Source organism: Grampus griseus, assembly GCF_964374135.1.
Source record: "Grampus griseus genome assembly, chromosome: 10".
NCBI lineage: Eukaryota > Metazoa > Chordata > Mammalia > Artiodactyla > Delphinidae > Grampus > Grampus griseus.
In genome coordinates, this window is record NC_139004.1 from 9,755,702 (window position 1) to 9,772,454 (window position 16,753).

A 16,753-nucleotide genomic window follows, 5' to 3' on the forward strand; every position below is an offset into this window, starting at 1 on the left:
GTCCAGGTGACTGGGAGGAATGGGGGACCTGGGAAGGAGCAGTGGTTTGCACAAGGAGACAATGAGAATGGTTTGCGTTCAGACTGTTGAATTTCAGGATATGACTACACACTCCAATTTGATGCATGCCCCTTCCACAGCACCACAGCTTGCGGTGGCTCAGATAACCATACTCAAGTCCTTCTCAAGCATTCTCTGTAATGTTCTGAAATATGGTTTCTACCAGAAAAGGACAATCTCTTCCTTTTCTTGATTCAAACTCCATCTCTCAAGAAAAATTTGGCAGCCTGAAAAGCGAAATCTAGTAAATAGAATGCCCTCGCTTTAGGGAAGTGCTCTCTTGTTTCTGGTCTTTTTTCCTCTCACTTTGGTCAGAAATCCTTGTTTCGCGATCCTCCATGTCATGCCTAGGCCATAGGTAAATCAGAATGTCCGTGAAGAATTCCTCTAGTTTATCAAACCACCATAATGGAAGACTCGGTCCAGGTGAAAACTGACAGGTGATTAGGGTAGAGAGTAGCAGTAATCTGGGTTTGAAGATGAAGATTTTATTGACTCATTCCTTCTTTGCTCCAACAATTAGTGATCTCAACAGTTCTGGGCAGTCTCTTCATGTTATCAAACGTTGGCTTGTATTTATACGTAACACCCAAAACCATCCATTTGCAGTTAATGGACCCATTCTTTCCTGGGTTACGGATCTCTCTCCTCTTTATACAATTTTGCGCTAAGGTCATTTTGGAAAACACAACAGCACACTGCTCATCTTTAGCAAACTACAGTGTCTCAGGTAAAGGCAAAAATGCCCACTGCTTTAGTTCAGCTGTCCAATTTCTTTCTTGACTTGGCAGGATGCCAGCATTCACTGCAAAGCATTTTATACATTTTTGCTCATTTTCCTTCTTAGTTGCCAATATTTGTTCGAAGGAAAATAGCTCAGCTCTCTCTTTATTCCAATATTACTTGTGGAAATATCTGTATCTATCCTTATTTGCATGTTAATGAAATATTTAAGCAAAAAGCATTTCCTATGAGTCTTGTGTGTTTCCCGTATTACTCTCGTGCTTAAAAGCACGGCAACACGAATTACAAAGCCTGTTACTGACGGAAGGTATCCCTAAGATTGAAGCAATCAATGTTCAGCTATTGGTTCATGCTGTGCAACTGTCAAAATCTAAGCTTAGTGTTGCCAATACCTGTCTTGGGAGTGCAGTCTAAATGAATTGAATGATGGGTAATAGTTCCCAAACTATGTGCAAAATGTTCGGAACAACTCAAGTTGACTTAATAGTCTCCATTTAAAAAAAAACATAAGCAAAAAATAAATAAATTAAAAACAAAGAAACATAAGCAGATGCTAATCTACAAACATGCTAGTGTGTCCTGTATGGGCCCAGGAGCATATTAGCAGGAAAGCTTTATGACTGATGCTTGTAATTCATATGCATTAATACCTCTGTGCATGTCTGAGAACTCTGGAACGTCAGGCAGGCTATAGGGCAATGCCTACACCATTCTCTTGCAAGCAAAGCGGGAGTGTTTAATTTTTTTTTTTTTTTTTTTTTTTTTTGCGGTACGCGGGCCTCTCCCATTGCGGAGCGCACAGCCTCAGCGGCCAGGGCTCACTGGCCCAGCTGCTCCGCAGCATGTGGGATCTTCCCGGACCGGGGCACGAACCTGTGTCCCCTGCATCGGCAGGCGGACTCTCAACCACTGCGCCACCAGGGAAGCCCAGGAGTGTTTAATTTTTAACGTAAAGTTGAGATTAGGATTTAGGAGAATAAAAGGCTTCTTTGCCTTTAAGGACTTGATAGATTTGGGGGACGGGCACTAGCCTGAGAAGGCATGGTTGTTTCCTTGAAATCAGGGGAGCTTAACCTGGCTCTCCAGGGCTCCCCTGACATATTGTCAATTTTGGAAAAGAAAGAGAAAGGGAGTGTGGAAAAAAGGAATTCGCATACTTAAAATTTTTGAAAAGTTTATTTTAAATAGTTTCTATTCATTAGGTTTGATAAAATATAACAATATATTGATTTAATATCCATGGATTCTGAAAGTCTCCTTCATTTTTATCATAACTCACACATTTTCTAAAAATTGATCATTTTTGTCAAGGTTTAATAATTTTGTTTTTTTTCACCTGCTGAATTTCAAGGGAAAAAAATGATTTTAAATGGTCTTAAAAATAATTTACAGATTGGGAAATGAAAGAATGTTCATTTCAGTAATTTTTCTTAATCCATAAAATGGAAAGATGGATTTGCTTCCAGTGTAACTGGGTAGATCCCAGTGAATGTGAACAGGTTTGCCCTTCATCTTTAAGGAAGTCCTGCAGGAATTTCTTCCAAGGTTGGCTTGGAAAGGTATTTTTACCTTCAATATACCCTCTTTCCTATGTGCACATTTCTGGACAGCAGCATGAAATCGTGGAGAGTGACTGGTCTCTGAATGGGAAAATCTGCGTTCATTTCAGGTCTGGGGCCCAACCTTGTCCGCATTGGACAGCTTTGAGCAACTTCTTTCATCTCTCTGCCTTCTTCACTGTCAGGTGGTGGTCAGAACACCTCAACTCTTGGAATTGTTATGAGGATTCAATGCTAATTTTTTAGTTAAAATATTAAAAAATAAATAATTTTATGACATTTAGTGTTCATATATAGTATTTACTATATTTATTATCATGTAAATATATTTTATAAATGAATGCATACATTAAAATATTTAATATATACATCAGGAAAAAGCCCAGTAGAGTTTTTTAAACGTACTAGAAGCCCAGCCAAGCGCTATGTCTCTCTCTGCCTGCCTGCTACAATGGACTGTCTTCCCCTGCAAACGAACCCTTGTGATCCTTTGTGAATAGCTTTGAAAGCATATCTTTATCTACGTATGCTGTGGATCTGTTCTTTTACTCTTAAGTTCCAATTACTCGCTCTAATATGATCTCTCTTTAGACTCTTCTTAGCTTTTTAATTTCCCCTTCCATTCCTGTAAATAACATGTCCTTTTACATGTAAGATGGCAACAAACTATTACAATAATTTGTGTGGATAAAATATGTTATCACAGAGGAAAAAAGCTCTGTTGACATAAGATGTATAAACATAAATAGAATTCCTCTTCAGCATGCTTCTCTATTATAAAAAACTGTTTTGGAAGCTCATGAGATCACAGGATCCTGGCTTGTTGGGAAGATGAGTACAACCTGGCTTGTTAGAAGCAGAGATATTCCTTTGATCATTCACTTCACAAGTCTTAGTGCATATCGTAATGCTTCCCTCAGTGAATTAGACCATCTTATTTTCCGAGAGAGAAATAATTTGCATGTCACACATTTGCACACCCGCAATACCCACTTAGAAGCTCCCTGTAGCGGGCTACTGACAGCAACCCCGCACGCTCAGTTGTGTTTCGTGTATAACCGAAGTTCTGCCACTTGGAAAAAGGGCCAATCTGCATTTCTTGCCAGTGTTACATTATCCTAGTACCTGTTCCTGCACCTGCTCTGTACGAACAAAATTGTGATTCTGTCCTAATGGCCAGTTATCATTAGCTGATCATGAGCTTTTGTTAAACAGCCCTGAGGTGCCCAACACACTGTTGATACCATCCCGCCCTAAAAGGATAACAGTGAGCATTAGCTGCTGTCTGTTTTAAAGATGGAAAGGGCACAAATCTGCCAATAGAGATGATAGGTAAGAACCTGTGTGTCCTATTTTTACCCCTGTTCTCTTTACTACCAGCAGCTAGGCTCTGCATGGCAGGCAAGGTTTCTGTGTCCCGTGCCTGCCGTCTCATACCCTTTCTTGGTTGGGTTTCATGATGCCATGTGCGTCTGCCCTAAAATAGTGTTGAGGGTCCTCTGAAGAAAAACTACCTAGCAGTTCTCTGTGTGCCAGCGGGATGGTTGGAGAAGGAAAGGTGTGCTTGGCTGTTACACATATTTTGTATCAGATTTCTACTTGGCAGAATGCTAATTGTGTAACCTGGGGAATTTATTTCACGGTATTGAGATTCTGTTTCATGAAGCATAAAATGGAAATGATGGTTCCATCTTACAGTGTTGGTGTGATGATTAAATGAGGTGATCTATAATATACAAATGCATCCCCACACATCCACACACACATTTGTCATTGATGTATTAGTCTTGATAGGCTAGATTAATCTTCAGTAAAAACAACTCCAAAATTTCAGTGGCTTAAAGCAACACAAGTTCATTTTGCATACTACATGTCCCTTGCCTGTCAGCAGGCAGGCTCGTTTCACTCCATAACCCAAAATGTAGCAGCAGCCATCGCCTTGAACTTCAGCTCATCACACATAGGTCAGAACTGGTCACCTGGTTCCACCCACCCCCAAGGGGATCTAGATGTACAGACTACAATCCAACCATGTACCTGAAGCCTGAAGATAGTAAATCAGAAATATCTGGAGGACAGTCTTAATGCCTACAATATTTGTCTTACAAAAATGAGATAGTATTGTAGTCAGTTCTCTGGACATTAATTTCCTTATTAACAATGCATTGTGGAAATCCTTCCAAGCCAACTTGTTCAAATATAACTCATTATTTTTAGTGACATCATGCTATAAACATACTATAATCTATGCAGCCATTTCTTTATTGGTGGACTTTGTTTTATCCATTGCAATATAAACACACCTATGTTATATTTATAACATCTTTATACTCTGGGGCTTTTCTTTCTGTAAGCTAAATATCCAGAAGGATCTAAATCTGCCAAAATTAACCTGGTTCGGAAAGGAAAGCATAAGGCTATGTGTATAAGCCTGTAAGTCTCCGTTTAAATGGGATTTGTCATTTGCGGCAAAATGTAAAGAAACTAAATAGTTCAGAACAACAGACCCCTCACTTAACTACACTTCAACAATCCACAACCTGTACCTATCTATCCTCTCTTTTACCCTGGGAATAAGCAGAAATATCCGATCCCAAATTTTAAAATTTAGACTAAGAGTCTTCTTTGGACACTGGCAATACAGCCTTTAAAGATGCTTGACTTGAACAAGACTTTGCAGAAAATGTCCTGCCTTCTTTGATCAGTCACAGAGATTCTGTTCACTCTGAAAGCATGGCCCATTATGGAGAAGGTCCTCTTATTTGGACTAAAGAACTAGACCACTCCAGTCCTCTTCCCACCCACGGCAATGCAGAAAAAGAAAGAAACATTCCAAAATAACACTGTAATCAAGAAACTACAGGAGTTCACTCTGATGATTTCCCCTTGATCACCTTTTTCTACCTGTTTTGTGTAACTGCTTCCAATCTCCCCTTCTCATTAGGTTGCTATCTGCTAAGTATTTGCCGAACAATTTGCACAGAACAATCCCTTAGTAAGCATAATTATCACAAACCTAGAAGGAAAATTGCTTTCTATTCAGAGTTTTAGGAGAAAAATAGAAAAAACAAATCCTTAGCTAAAATTAAAAAAAACACACGCACACCAAAAGACTGCTCACATCATTTAGATGTCTTTATATTTTTAAGAGCTTACGTTCTAAAAACAGAGATATGAAATTGTTTCTTCAAACCTACTGTCCACTGACCTCTTCCTGGCTCTTATACCAAAAACCCATCAGGTTGGATTAAGAAATAATAAGGGAAAAGCTTGGGCCAAAAGAATTTTTGCTATAGGCTCTTAAACACAGTTTAAAGAAAAACATTGGGGTAGAAAGCCTTCTTTTAGGAGAATCAAGGCTTGCCAATTGTACAGATGGTTTCTAACCTCTATCTGCAGGAGTGATATACAAAATATTTAATAACTAGACTTGGCAAGAGTCAAAGAGACTATTAGAAAAAGATATCAGCCGTAAGCAATCCATACAGCTGTACCAGTGCACAAGGGCTGAATGTGAGCTCTACTGATACATCACTGAATTGCCTGAAGAATTTTTACCAGTCTCCCACAGCAAGCTCTGATCACGTCTCCTTGCTCAGAATATAAATGCCGTCTACTAAGTGTGAAAAGGCCTGGAAGCTGTATGCCCGTCTTCAATGACAGTCTACTTCCATTGCATTTCATACTTCCATTCCAGCATCAGCAAAAATAGAAACAAAACACTAAAACAAAAACAACACGCGCACACACACACACAGACGTAGCAGTAATGTTGCACAATTCTGTGTTCGTGATCCGTTTGGAAGTAATTTTTAAAGCTGCTCTTAAATTTGTACTTCGTAGATTAGCTTACAGCTCTGGCTTTAACACAGTACACATTTAGATCAAACTTAGAAAAGAATAGATGCTATTCCTCTGTGAGAAATAGAATAGATGCTCTTCTTGTATGAGTTAAGAATCAGGGAGTGTGTTAGTTCTCTAGGACTGCGGTAACAAACTGCCGCAAAGCTGGTGGCTTAAAGCAACAGGCATTTATCTTCTCGCAGTTCTGGAGACCAGTTCTGTCTCTCCTCTGTGTGTCTTTAATAAGGACGCTTGCCATTGGATTTAGGGTCCACCCAGACGATCCAGGAAGATCTCCTTACCATGAGATCCTTAACTAAATTACATCTGCAAAGAACCTTTTTTCCAAATAAAGTCATATTCATGGATTCCAGGGATTTGACATGGACATATCTTTGGGGGGCCACCATTCAACCCACTGTAGGGAAGATAGGAACAAGAAAGGAGACGGACAGATGGACAGAAGCAGGAAGAAAATTTATCAGATAGCTTGAGTTTAAATCAAAGAAAAAAAATTAAGGAAGAAAAGAAATGTTGAATCTTTTCTTCCATCAGATGTGTATAGTGATATTCTTCTAAGTACATCTCTCTTTGAGTGGTTCCGCTGCTTTGTCTTGTATTGACACTATTTTGTATTTTGACTCTTTTTCATAAGAGTTAAAGCGCTATATGAGCATTTCCAAATTTCTACGCTTAACTTTGATTCTGACTTCCTTTGAGCCTAGTAACTGTTGAGCATTAAAAGTAGGATGGAGCACAGACAAGCAGATAAGCGGAACAACATCTCAGTCTGCAGTTGCCTTCCCATCCTCATAACGGTGGCGTCTTCTGGAGAGCTCAGTTTTCACCCCCTGCCTTGCTGAGTGTAACTCTCCTGCCAGACTAATGACCATCCTTGACTATCCCCTCCCCCACTATGAACTCCTTCTAGCCAATGAGCTTGTCTTCACCCCACTGCCACCACCACTCCCACCATTCTGACCCCAACTGGTGCTGATGAACTTTCCCGGGGAAATTCTCCTTCATCAACTCCATCTCGTCCACATTAAATCACTGCAGAACTCCCTTTACACACGCTCACACTCAGATAGTAACTGTACTTTTCTCCATGGCTGCTCCTAATTATAAGTTTACACACATGTTTTCAGTTGGGTGTGTTGTGTTATATGTCCTTGCATTGAGTGCGTCCTCTCTCCTCTTAAATTTTAAGCTCTGCAAGATCAGGGGTCCTATCTGCTACTTTCTTCAGAATCAAAAAATGTGCTCCACTGGTAGGCAGTTCATACTATTACCGGGCTTGATTCCTAGCAGGTGCTTGTCAAACCTTAATGTGCCTCTGAATCACCAGGATGATCTGTTAAAATGCAAATTCTGGGGTAGAGCTTGAGATGCTGCGTTTCTTCCATCCCATGTAGATCATCTGGGTAAAACAGCACATGCAAGTTACACAGGCTCTGTGTTGAGAACCCCTGAGGTAGGTGATAGAAACGCTCTGGACTGTCTTTCCCTTCAATGTTTCCCTCCTTTCTCTTAAAAGTCAAAAAAAAAAAGCCACAATACCATCTATATTTTCCAAGAATGCCGTAGGATGACCATTTATTTTCTCCCACTGTCAATGCAGGGAGATGATTATCAAAGGCAGCAATAGAGCTGAGCCGTAATTACAAGGATCATAATTAAACACAGGTTTGTCTTATGGGATGCGATGAACACAGACTCTGTGTGACATGTCTTGGCATCGAGAGCTATAGGGACATTAGGGTAATGGGTGGCAGGAGGCAGCTTTGCTGAGGCAGCATTCAGGGTACAGAGCAGGATCAAGAAAAAAATGTCAGGTGTGTGCACACCTGTTCTGCCTGCTGCGGGTCAGAGGAAAGGGGGTGCTGGCAGCCACCAGACACAGGCATCTTCTTCCAAACTGCAGCCAGCACTAAGGTATATTCCCCTCTCCACCCACTTTCTGTTGTAACAATAGAAGACTGGGCTTCTCAGCTTTTTAATTCAGGCCGAGACACTAACATTCATACCTTCTAAGAGGAGCAAGGTCTTATAGAACTTGCAGCGCTGATGGAAATGTTCTACCACCTGGCCCGCCTAATACAGTGGCCACTACGTACATGTGACTATTGGGCACTTGAAGTGTGCCAGTGCAACTGAGGCACTGAGACTGAATCTCATTTAATTTTAATTTACTGAAGTGTACATATCCACATGAGGCTCGTGGATACCATTACTGGCCAGCATAGTTAGAAGCTGCAGATTCAGGGAAGACTGTTGAGGAAGATGAACCACCGAACAAGGGGACAGCTCTCTGAGGTTCACCTTAGGCCACTACACGCTAAACCTGAATAAAGAGCCCCCGAGCTGCAGGGCATCACCATCAATATTTGAGACTAAGCTGGTGGTCATGTCAGTGTTCTCTCTACTACATCATAACTTGGCCAGTTAAGACAGAGACACCTGAGCTCTCAGGTGTGGTTTAGTATTCAGCAAGCGAATAAGACTGCTTTGGGCTCCGTTGATTTAATAAGACCCTGCGGGGTTTCTGCAGGTCTGTTGTTCTCATCTGTGGGCAGAGAGGTGGGAAAGGCATGCAATTTTAAAAACCTCGTTTAAGAAAAAGATGTATGTATATTTTTTCTTTTCAGAAGGTAGTTAAGAGGTGATACAATTTGGGAGAGGGATCTACGATTTGAAAAAGAGAATAAGAAATATTTGCCCAAAACACAATGCAATAAATTCCCTCATACACTTCTCCAGCAGAGCAAGTGCGTCCTTGGCCACCTCTAAGAGGAGGCTTATAATCAGGCAGGGACCAACTGATGTGAATGTGACATGAGAAAAAACAGATTTATCTGTGGCTGCTTTGGCTGGTAATCCAGGCGAGAAGGGAGGGGTCCCTGAAGGCCCCGCTGGGCACAGGGAGAGACTGGGTTGTGATGTAATTAAAGGCAGCAGAACTCTAACCCTAGGATCCCCTGACTTCTCCTTCTAGAGCAGGCCATGGCAGCTGGACACCTGGTGTTCCAAACTACAGCATGCAAATGAAGCTTGGAATGTGCTGATTTGGGCAGAATGCTTTGCAGATGAGAAGTAATGTAAATGACCGGGTGGGAGAATTGTGGTGATCAGAGCATATTATAACACAGTAATTTAATACCCCCAGTGGGTGGTTGACTCACTTCTCTATGAGGTGAGTTGTACGTGTAGAATTTGCCCAGTGGGAGGAGAGAGTAGCAATGACCTGCCTTTTGTGGTAGTGGAAGACACAGGGTATTATGAAATTCACTTTGGAGAAGTTCCTGGAAACAGTTGGTGGTGATATCTCATCCTTTAACTGACACTGTTTCAATGTCTGGAAAGGAGGACAAGCGTTCACAGGGAATGGGGCGTGGAGGGAATAACAGGCACACCTGGCTGTAAACACCTGTTTCCCCACTTAGGCTTTGCATCAAGATCACCTGGGGAGCTTGTTAAAACTACAGGTTCCTGAGCCCTGCACTGACCTACTAAGCCAGGATCTCAGGCCTTGAGGCCCCCAAAGTCTCTTTTTAAAATAAGCACACAAGGTGATTGTGCTGCGAGGATTCTCTAAGCCTTAGCTCTCCAAAAGGTGATGTAGGATTCACAATACCGGAGTCAGGATTAATTGTGTAAATATAGCGTCATTAAAAAAAAAAAAAAACAGGAAACGTGCAGATCAAACAAAGGCTCGATAACTTGTAGCTGTTATTATTATTGAGCCATGGGTTTGCCTTAAGACACTCTTCTTTCTTTAGAGCTTTCAATTGATGTCATTTGCCTTGCTAAGCCTTATTCACGGTGTTAAGACAGCGGGGAATCTTCAGCCAAATTAGCTGGGATCGCAAAGTTGCAAGTTGTCGTTCCTGAGGATTGACGAAAGCAGCCTTTTCTGTCCCTTTTCGCTCTAAGTTTTAATGATACTGGTGTAAGGCCGCCCTTCAGGTCGGGGAATCTCTATTGAACGTGAAAACATCAATTGTGTTGTAACAGGTTGTCGGCTCCAGTGAAAGTCAAGGGCTGTGGGTTGGACCCACCCGAGAATGGTAATCTGGTCCCAGAGAGGCGCTTGCACCCCGAGGGCTCCCAGCGTAGCAGCCTTCTGTGTGGTGTATCTTGCTTTCATTTGGCAGCGGGAGGCTCGAGGAAAAGGGGGAGGGGAGGCTAGCGTTCTGCCCTGCAGCTCGAAGAGAGCGAAGGTAGCTGCAAACCCCGGCAGGCTCAGGTCGCTGGCGCTGAGACTTACGGAGGGTGGGGCTGCCGGTGGAGGATGCGTGCGTGAGACCACGGGGGAGGCGGGAGTGGAGCATCCCAGGTGGGACCACTGAGTGCCTTCCGGAAACCCTACTCGGGCCTCGGGATCCGGATTGGCTCGGGCAGGGAGGTCGGCGAGGTCAAGCCCCTTTCGGCGCCTTCTTCTGACCCGCCCCGCCGCGGTCGCGCCGCTGTAGAGACGCGGGTGCGGGGCGTGGCAGGGGCATGCTGGCCAGGCGGCGGGGCACGAGTGGCAGCGCGCGGGGGCCGGAGCAGCGTCCGGCCCGGGACGCCCGGGGGCCGGATGGCGGAGCCCACGCGCACCGCGGAGCCGGGGAGGTTTGCGCTCCGCTCGCCGCGCTGCAGGGAGGGCGCGGTGCCAGGCGCGAGCTCCCAGAGACCCAAAAAGAAAGCTTTTTATTTGCTGAGTTTGAAGCCCCTGAAGGAGCCCGCCCCCAACGACAACAACAACAACGTGTCCTTTGTGATCCATTGTCAACTAGGCAAGGAAATCAAACACATTTGCAGCAACTGCAGTCGTGGGGAGGACGCCCGGGACGGTGAGTGCCGGGGCGCGTCGGGGCGGCGGCGAGCGCGGGAGGCGGCTGTGCCGGTCCCCGGTTTGGGGGCGCCGCCGGCGTCTCTGCCCCGAGAACTGCGGGGACATCCGCCTTCTACCCAGGCGTGACGCCCGCCCGTCCGGCACTTTGCAGAGTGCCGCCCGGAGCCAAACCCGGACCGTATCCGTGCACAGACCATTGATGGAAATGCTCCCCTACAGGAGGTGTTTGAAACACTTAAAGCGGCAACTCTGGGATTTTTCTCTTGGGGAAGGTGGGGCTTTAGGGGCTTCACAAGGGGCAAGATTATTAGCTTTAAGAAGATGCTTCCGCCAGTTTTCTTAGCTTTCTGGGCTTCTTAGCTGTTCTCCCATTGTTGCGTTAGGATAGGATATAAGCTTTGCTGGGCTGCGTTACATATGTGGCCTTCGGGTGGATTCACTTTGGAGCGGTGGTTGGGCCTCGGCCACAGCGCCCTGGAGACTAGACTTGTGGAGTTGTTGAATGATGTCCGCTCCGAGTGGAACATGGCCGGGATTTTGGGAGCGCCGCCGCTGGTCCCTCTTGCGCTGGTGCCTAAGGGCCAAAATGTGGGAGGTGGGGGAGGAGCGGCGGCGGCTTCCTCCAGGTGTGCCCTGCGAGCCCAAGAGCCCCCTCCGAACGGTCCGGAGCGGGGCGGTGAAAGGGGGCCGGGCTGCCGGCGGCTCTGGGCAGAAGGCGCCACGGAGGAGGGACCGCGTTGCGCGGACCGGGCAGAAGCCTCCGCAGACGTGGACGCGGCTGTGGGGCGGTGCATTTCCCAGACGGTTCGAAGCAGCTCAAAGAGCAGACTCCGGAGGGCCACTGGAGGTCTTGGAAAAGTTTTAGGCAGCAGGTTTTGCAGGGAAAGCATTAGCTACTGGCCAGCCTGAAGCTCATCGCCTTCCTTGACACTCACACCTGCTTAGACAGGCAGATTTTTCCTATCCACCAGGCCGCTTCGCTTGTTGCCTTCGGAAGAACGCGTTATCACTTAGAATTTCTCCGGTTCCTGCTGGCCTCTGAGGTGCAGCGTAATGAAGCGACTGGTTTGGCTAATGTCTTTTCAGAATTAGAGTCCTGCTAGCGTAATTATACTTTTCTTTGATTAAACAGCCAGAGAGGCTGTGCACGATGGTACCAGGCATCCGAGGGGAAAATCGTGCACAAGGAAGGAAGGCACACAAAACACGCTGAGGCAGCTCCGGTTAGGTTTGGGGGAGGATATCTGTTTATGAGAAGCACACACTGACATGTGTTTGGTCCTTTGGTTACTCTATAAGCTGCGGACGCCTAGGGAATCTGAATGGATTAATGGGGCGATCTAAAGCCAGACTTTTTACCATTTAATGTAATAGAGCATGAGATGCAGGCTAAAATATTTCTTAAATGAGTCACTCTGATGACTGAATTGCTTCCCACATGGGCTACTTCCACAACCTTGGGGGGTTATTTAAATCAGGATCTCTGAACATTGCTACAGTAAGGAAAGGTTTGTATCTACACTCAAGGATGTGTGTTCATGTGTGTAATTATGAACACCATGCTTCCGCTTCCAACACGCCTCATCTCTACCACCTCAGACACTCCAGAATGTCTTACGGGGCTACTTATGGATGTTCACATATTACCTGATAGGACTAAAGCATTTGATTTCAAAGGATTCTTGTTTAGGGGAGACCTCATGTTGTGGCACCTAATTTTTGCTGAATTCTACACTTGCTAATCCTGCCTTCCAGTGTGGGGTGTGCTTCGTCAGTCACTGAAATAAAATGAGGTCAGGAGCTTAACCCTGCCAGGGCCCAAAGCAGCACTGCCCACTGTGAAAGGAAAGGAAGTTCGCATGAATTTCACTTTCTGCAGAGATTGACCTTGAATGATAGTTTGCCATGAGTGGATGTTCTGTGAGCTAAGCTCTCCAGAAGCTGTTTTCAATTTGAGTCATCTTGTCTGCATGCCAGCTCTTTTAAAGGAAGTGTGTAGTAAAGATTGTAGTAATGCTCACAGATTCGGTAGGGCTCCATAGAGGAGGACGTTTCTTGCGGTGGGGTGTACCTGCATTGTGTCCAGCGCCATAAATGTGTTAGGTTTCTCCTCAGCACCACTGAGGTCATTTAGTAGCCATCAAGGACAATACTGGTCCGGCTGGAAAGCCCTTTCTTGAAGTTTTATGCAGGGAAAATTTTATAGAGGCGTTGCTCACTGAGTCTCATTCTTAATTTCCTCATATATAAAATATATTGAAACCTATTTAAAGCATATTTTAATAACTTTCAGCCTGAAGACGATCTATAACTAAAAGTATTTGGCTGATATAGAATAAATTTTAAAAGAAAGAGTATCCCTGGCTCAGTGGACATATGAAAGTTGAAATTACATTTTGGCATTTGCCATTTTACTTCAGAGTAGTTTTTTAAGTTCCGGGTGTCCACTAACTAGTACCAGGGATGCTTTGCTGACCTTAGTTTTAAGTAGAAAATTACTTAAAAAAATTGTAGAACACAGTTCACCATTAATGGCCAAAGACAGTTTGTGTTTGCTTCACCTTTGCCGTTTTGGTTCAATACCGAAGCCTTTTTCAGATGAGGAAACAAGCTTATGTAGCACTTTGGTGTAAAGGCCACAAACAAGTGAAGGGTAGAAAAAACACTGAAATCTTTCTCTGTTCGTCTTTGAAACTAAGGTGCTTTCCAGTGCGCCTCAAGTTGATTATTTTTTTATATGGCACCTATACTGAATGTAGAAAATTAAGTACTGTTTTGTGTGTGTGTGTCTGTGTTATATACATGTGCAGTCTTGATAAGCCAGGTTTATTAAGCTATAGAACTAGAAGGAACTACGCAATTTCCTAGTACCTTTAATTTTATCTGCCTTACATACTTGATAGAGAGGCTGGCATTGGTAGGAATAGAGAGAGAGAGAAATTTTTAGCTAAATAGATTAGAAGTTATGAACATAATAAAGCTGCAAGAGGGCTTCCCTGGTGGCGCAGTGGTTACGAATCCGCCTGCCAATGCGGGGGACACGGGTTTGAGCCCTGGTCCGGGAAGATCCCACATGCCGTGGAGCAACTAAGTCCGTGCACCACAACTACTGAGCCTGTGCTCTAAAGCCCGGGAGCCACAACTACTGAGCCTGCGTGCAACAACTACTGAAGCCTGGCTGCCTAGAGCCCGTGCTCCACAACAAGAGAAGCCACCACAATGAGAGGACCGCGCACCGCAACGAAGAGTAGCCGCTGCTCGCTGCAACTAGAGAAAGCCTGCACGCAGCAACGAAGATCCAATGCAGCCAAAAATTAATTAATTAATTAAAAAAAAAAGCTGCAAGAGACATAGCTAAAGTATCACCTAACTTATATTGGAAGTCAATAGGAGAATATGATTTAATTTACAAATAGTTAAAAATCAACTCTAGGGAGAAATCTATTCTAGAAAACAAGGTATTTCTCTATATAATTTCATATATATTTTCTATTCTTATTTGAATTCCTTCTGAGTCTATTAGTAGTGAGGAATTATTGTAGGAATTACAGTGTTATTAATTGTGTATTAAAATGTAATTTCAAGTAATTTTAATAGAAATGAAACATTTTAAAAACAGTTTTTAGAAATATTTTGAAGCCTCTGTCTTATAGTGGCCTGTTTAAAAAGTAATCGAATGATAGATTTAGAAACAAGACATATATATATATTTTTTAACATCTTTATTGGAGTATAATTGCTTCACGATGTTGTGTTAGTTTCTGCTTTATAACAAAGTGAATCAGCTTTACATATATCCCCATATCTCCTCCCTCTTGCGTCTCCCTCCCACCCTCCCTATCCCACCCCTCTAGGTGGTCACAAAGCACTGAGCTGATCTCCCTGTGCTGTGCAGCTGCTTCCCACTAGCTATCTATTTTACATTTGGTAGTGTATATATGTCAGTGCCACTCTCTCACTTGGTCCCAGCTTCTCCTTCTCCCTCCCTGCATCCTCAAGTCCATTCTCTACATCTGCGTCTTTATTCCTGTCCTGCCCCTAGGTTCTTCATGACCATTTTTTTTCCTTTTTCTTAGATTCCATGTATATGTGTTAGCATACGGTATTTGTTTTTCTCTTTCTGACTTACTTCACTCTGTATGACAGACTCTAGGTCCATCCACCTCACTACAAATAACTCAATTTCGTTTCTTTTTAGGGCTGAGTAATATTCCATTGTATATATGTGCCACATCTTCTTTATCCATTCATCTGTCGATGGACACTTAGGTTTCTTCCATGTCCTGGCTATTGTAAATAGTGCTGCAATGAACAGTGTGGTACATGTTTCTTCTTGAATTATGATTTTCTCAGGGTATATGCCCAGCAGTGAGATTGCTGCGTCGTGTGCTAGTTCTACTTTTAGTTTTTTAAGGAAACTCCATACTGTTCCCCATAGTGTCTGTATTAATTTACATTCCCACCAGCAGTGCTAGAGGGTTCCCTTTTCTCCACATCCTCTCCAGCATTTATTGTTTGTAGATTTTTTGATGATGGCCATTCTGACTGGTGTGAGGTGATACCTCATTGTAGATTTGATTTGCATTTCTCTAATGATTAGTGATGTTGAGCATCCTTTCATGTGTTTGTTGGCAATCTGTATGTCTTCTTTGGAGAAATGTCTACTTAGGTCTTCTGCCCATTTTTGGATTGGGTTGTTTGTTTTTTTGATATTGAGTTGCATAAGCTGCTTGTATATTTTGGAGATTAATCCTTTGTTAGTTGCTTCGTTTGCAAATATTTTCTCCCATTCTGAGGTCTGTCTTTTCGTCTTGTTTATGGTTTCCTTTGCTGTGCAAAAGCTTGTAAGTTTGATTAGGTCCCACTTGTTTCTTTTTGTTTTTATTTCCATTTCTCTAGGAGGTGGGTCAAAAAGGATCTTGCTGTGATTTATGTCATAGAGTGTTCTGCCTATATTTTCCTCTGAGTTTTATAGTGTCTGGCCTTACATTTAGGTCTTTAATCCATTTTGAGTTTATTCTTGTGTATGGTGTTGAAACAAGACATATTGATTGTAGCTGCTACTCAGTGCCTTTTACATGTGATTAATCAATATTTCAAGGTTGTTTTCATTTCACTAAATATGATTTCTATTCTTCAAATATTCGTAGACAAATTCGCTAATCCGTTGACTCACTAGATGCATTTCCAAATTTTGTTTTCGGAGTTTGAAATATTTCACACGTTATTCTAATGGATTCCAATGTGAACTTTTAGAACAAAAACAATTTGCCACAATACTTCTCTGTTACTCTGTAGGGTTCATTCCACAAGACAGCTTTTTAGAAAAGAATGCCTTATGAGTTTCTGTGGGTCAAATCCTTCTTTTTGCAGATGAGAAAACAGAGGTGCATCAAGATTAGGTGAGCAGTCCTCCAAAATTCAGCCACCATTTGGTGTCAGGGCTACTCACAGAACTGTTCCTTCATGAAGAAGTTTCTAGTGGTGGTCCAGAGGGGGCTCCTGGAACCTCACTGCCTGTTTTCAAATAATGGCTCCTCCACTTGCTAGCTGGGTGACTTTAGGACACCACGGTATTATCTACTGCGTGGCGTTGTGAGGATTAAATGAGATAATTAGCACAAAGCACTTAGCATGGTGCCTGGCAAGAGAAAGTGCTGGAGAAATATTAGCTGTGATTACTGTCGTCTGTATTGTTACTGCCAAGTTC

At 43.3% G+C, this 16,753-nt stretch overlaps 1 protein-coding gene across 4 annotated transcripts in view; it reads left to right on the plus strand.

Moving 5' to 3' along the window:
* The window catches only part of PHACTR1 (phosphatase and actin regulator 1), a gene marked incomplete at its 5' end in the record, with an annotated part of 541,508 nt that overhangs the window by 281,439 nt on the left and 243,316 nt on the right, over window positions 1-16,753 (plus strand). For 2 of the 4 annotated variants that reach the window (XM_082662613.1, XM_082662611.1), the window contains one exon: window positions 10,786-11,041. The exons of the other annotated variants lie outside the window; for them this stretch is intronic. In XM_082662613.1, the coding sequence (XP_082518739.1) occupies window positions 10,786-11,041 (256 nt within the window). Of the gene's footprint in view, window positions 1-10,785; window positions 11,042-16,753 lie in introns of those variants that run through there. 4 annotated transcript variants of the gene reach the window in all.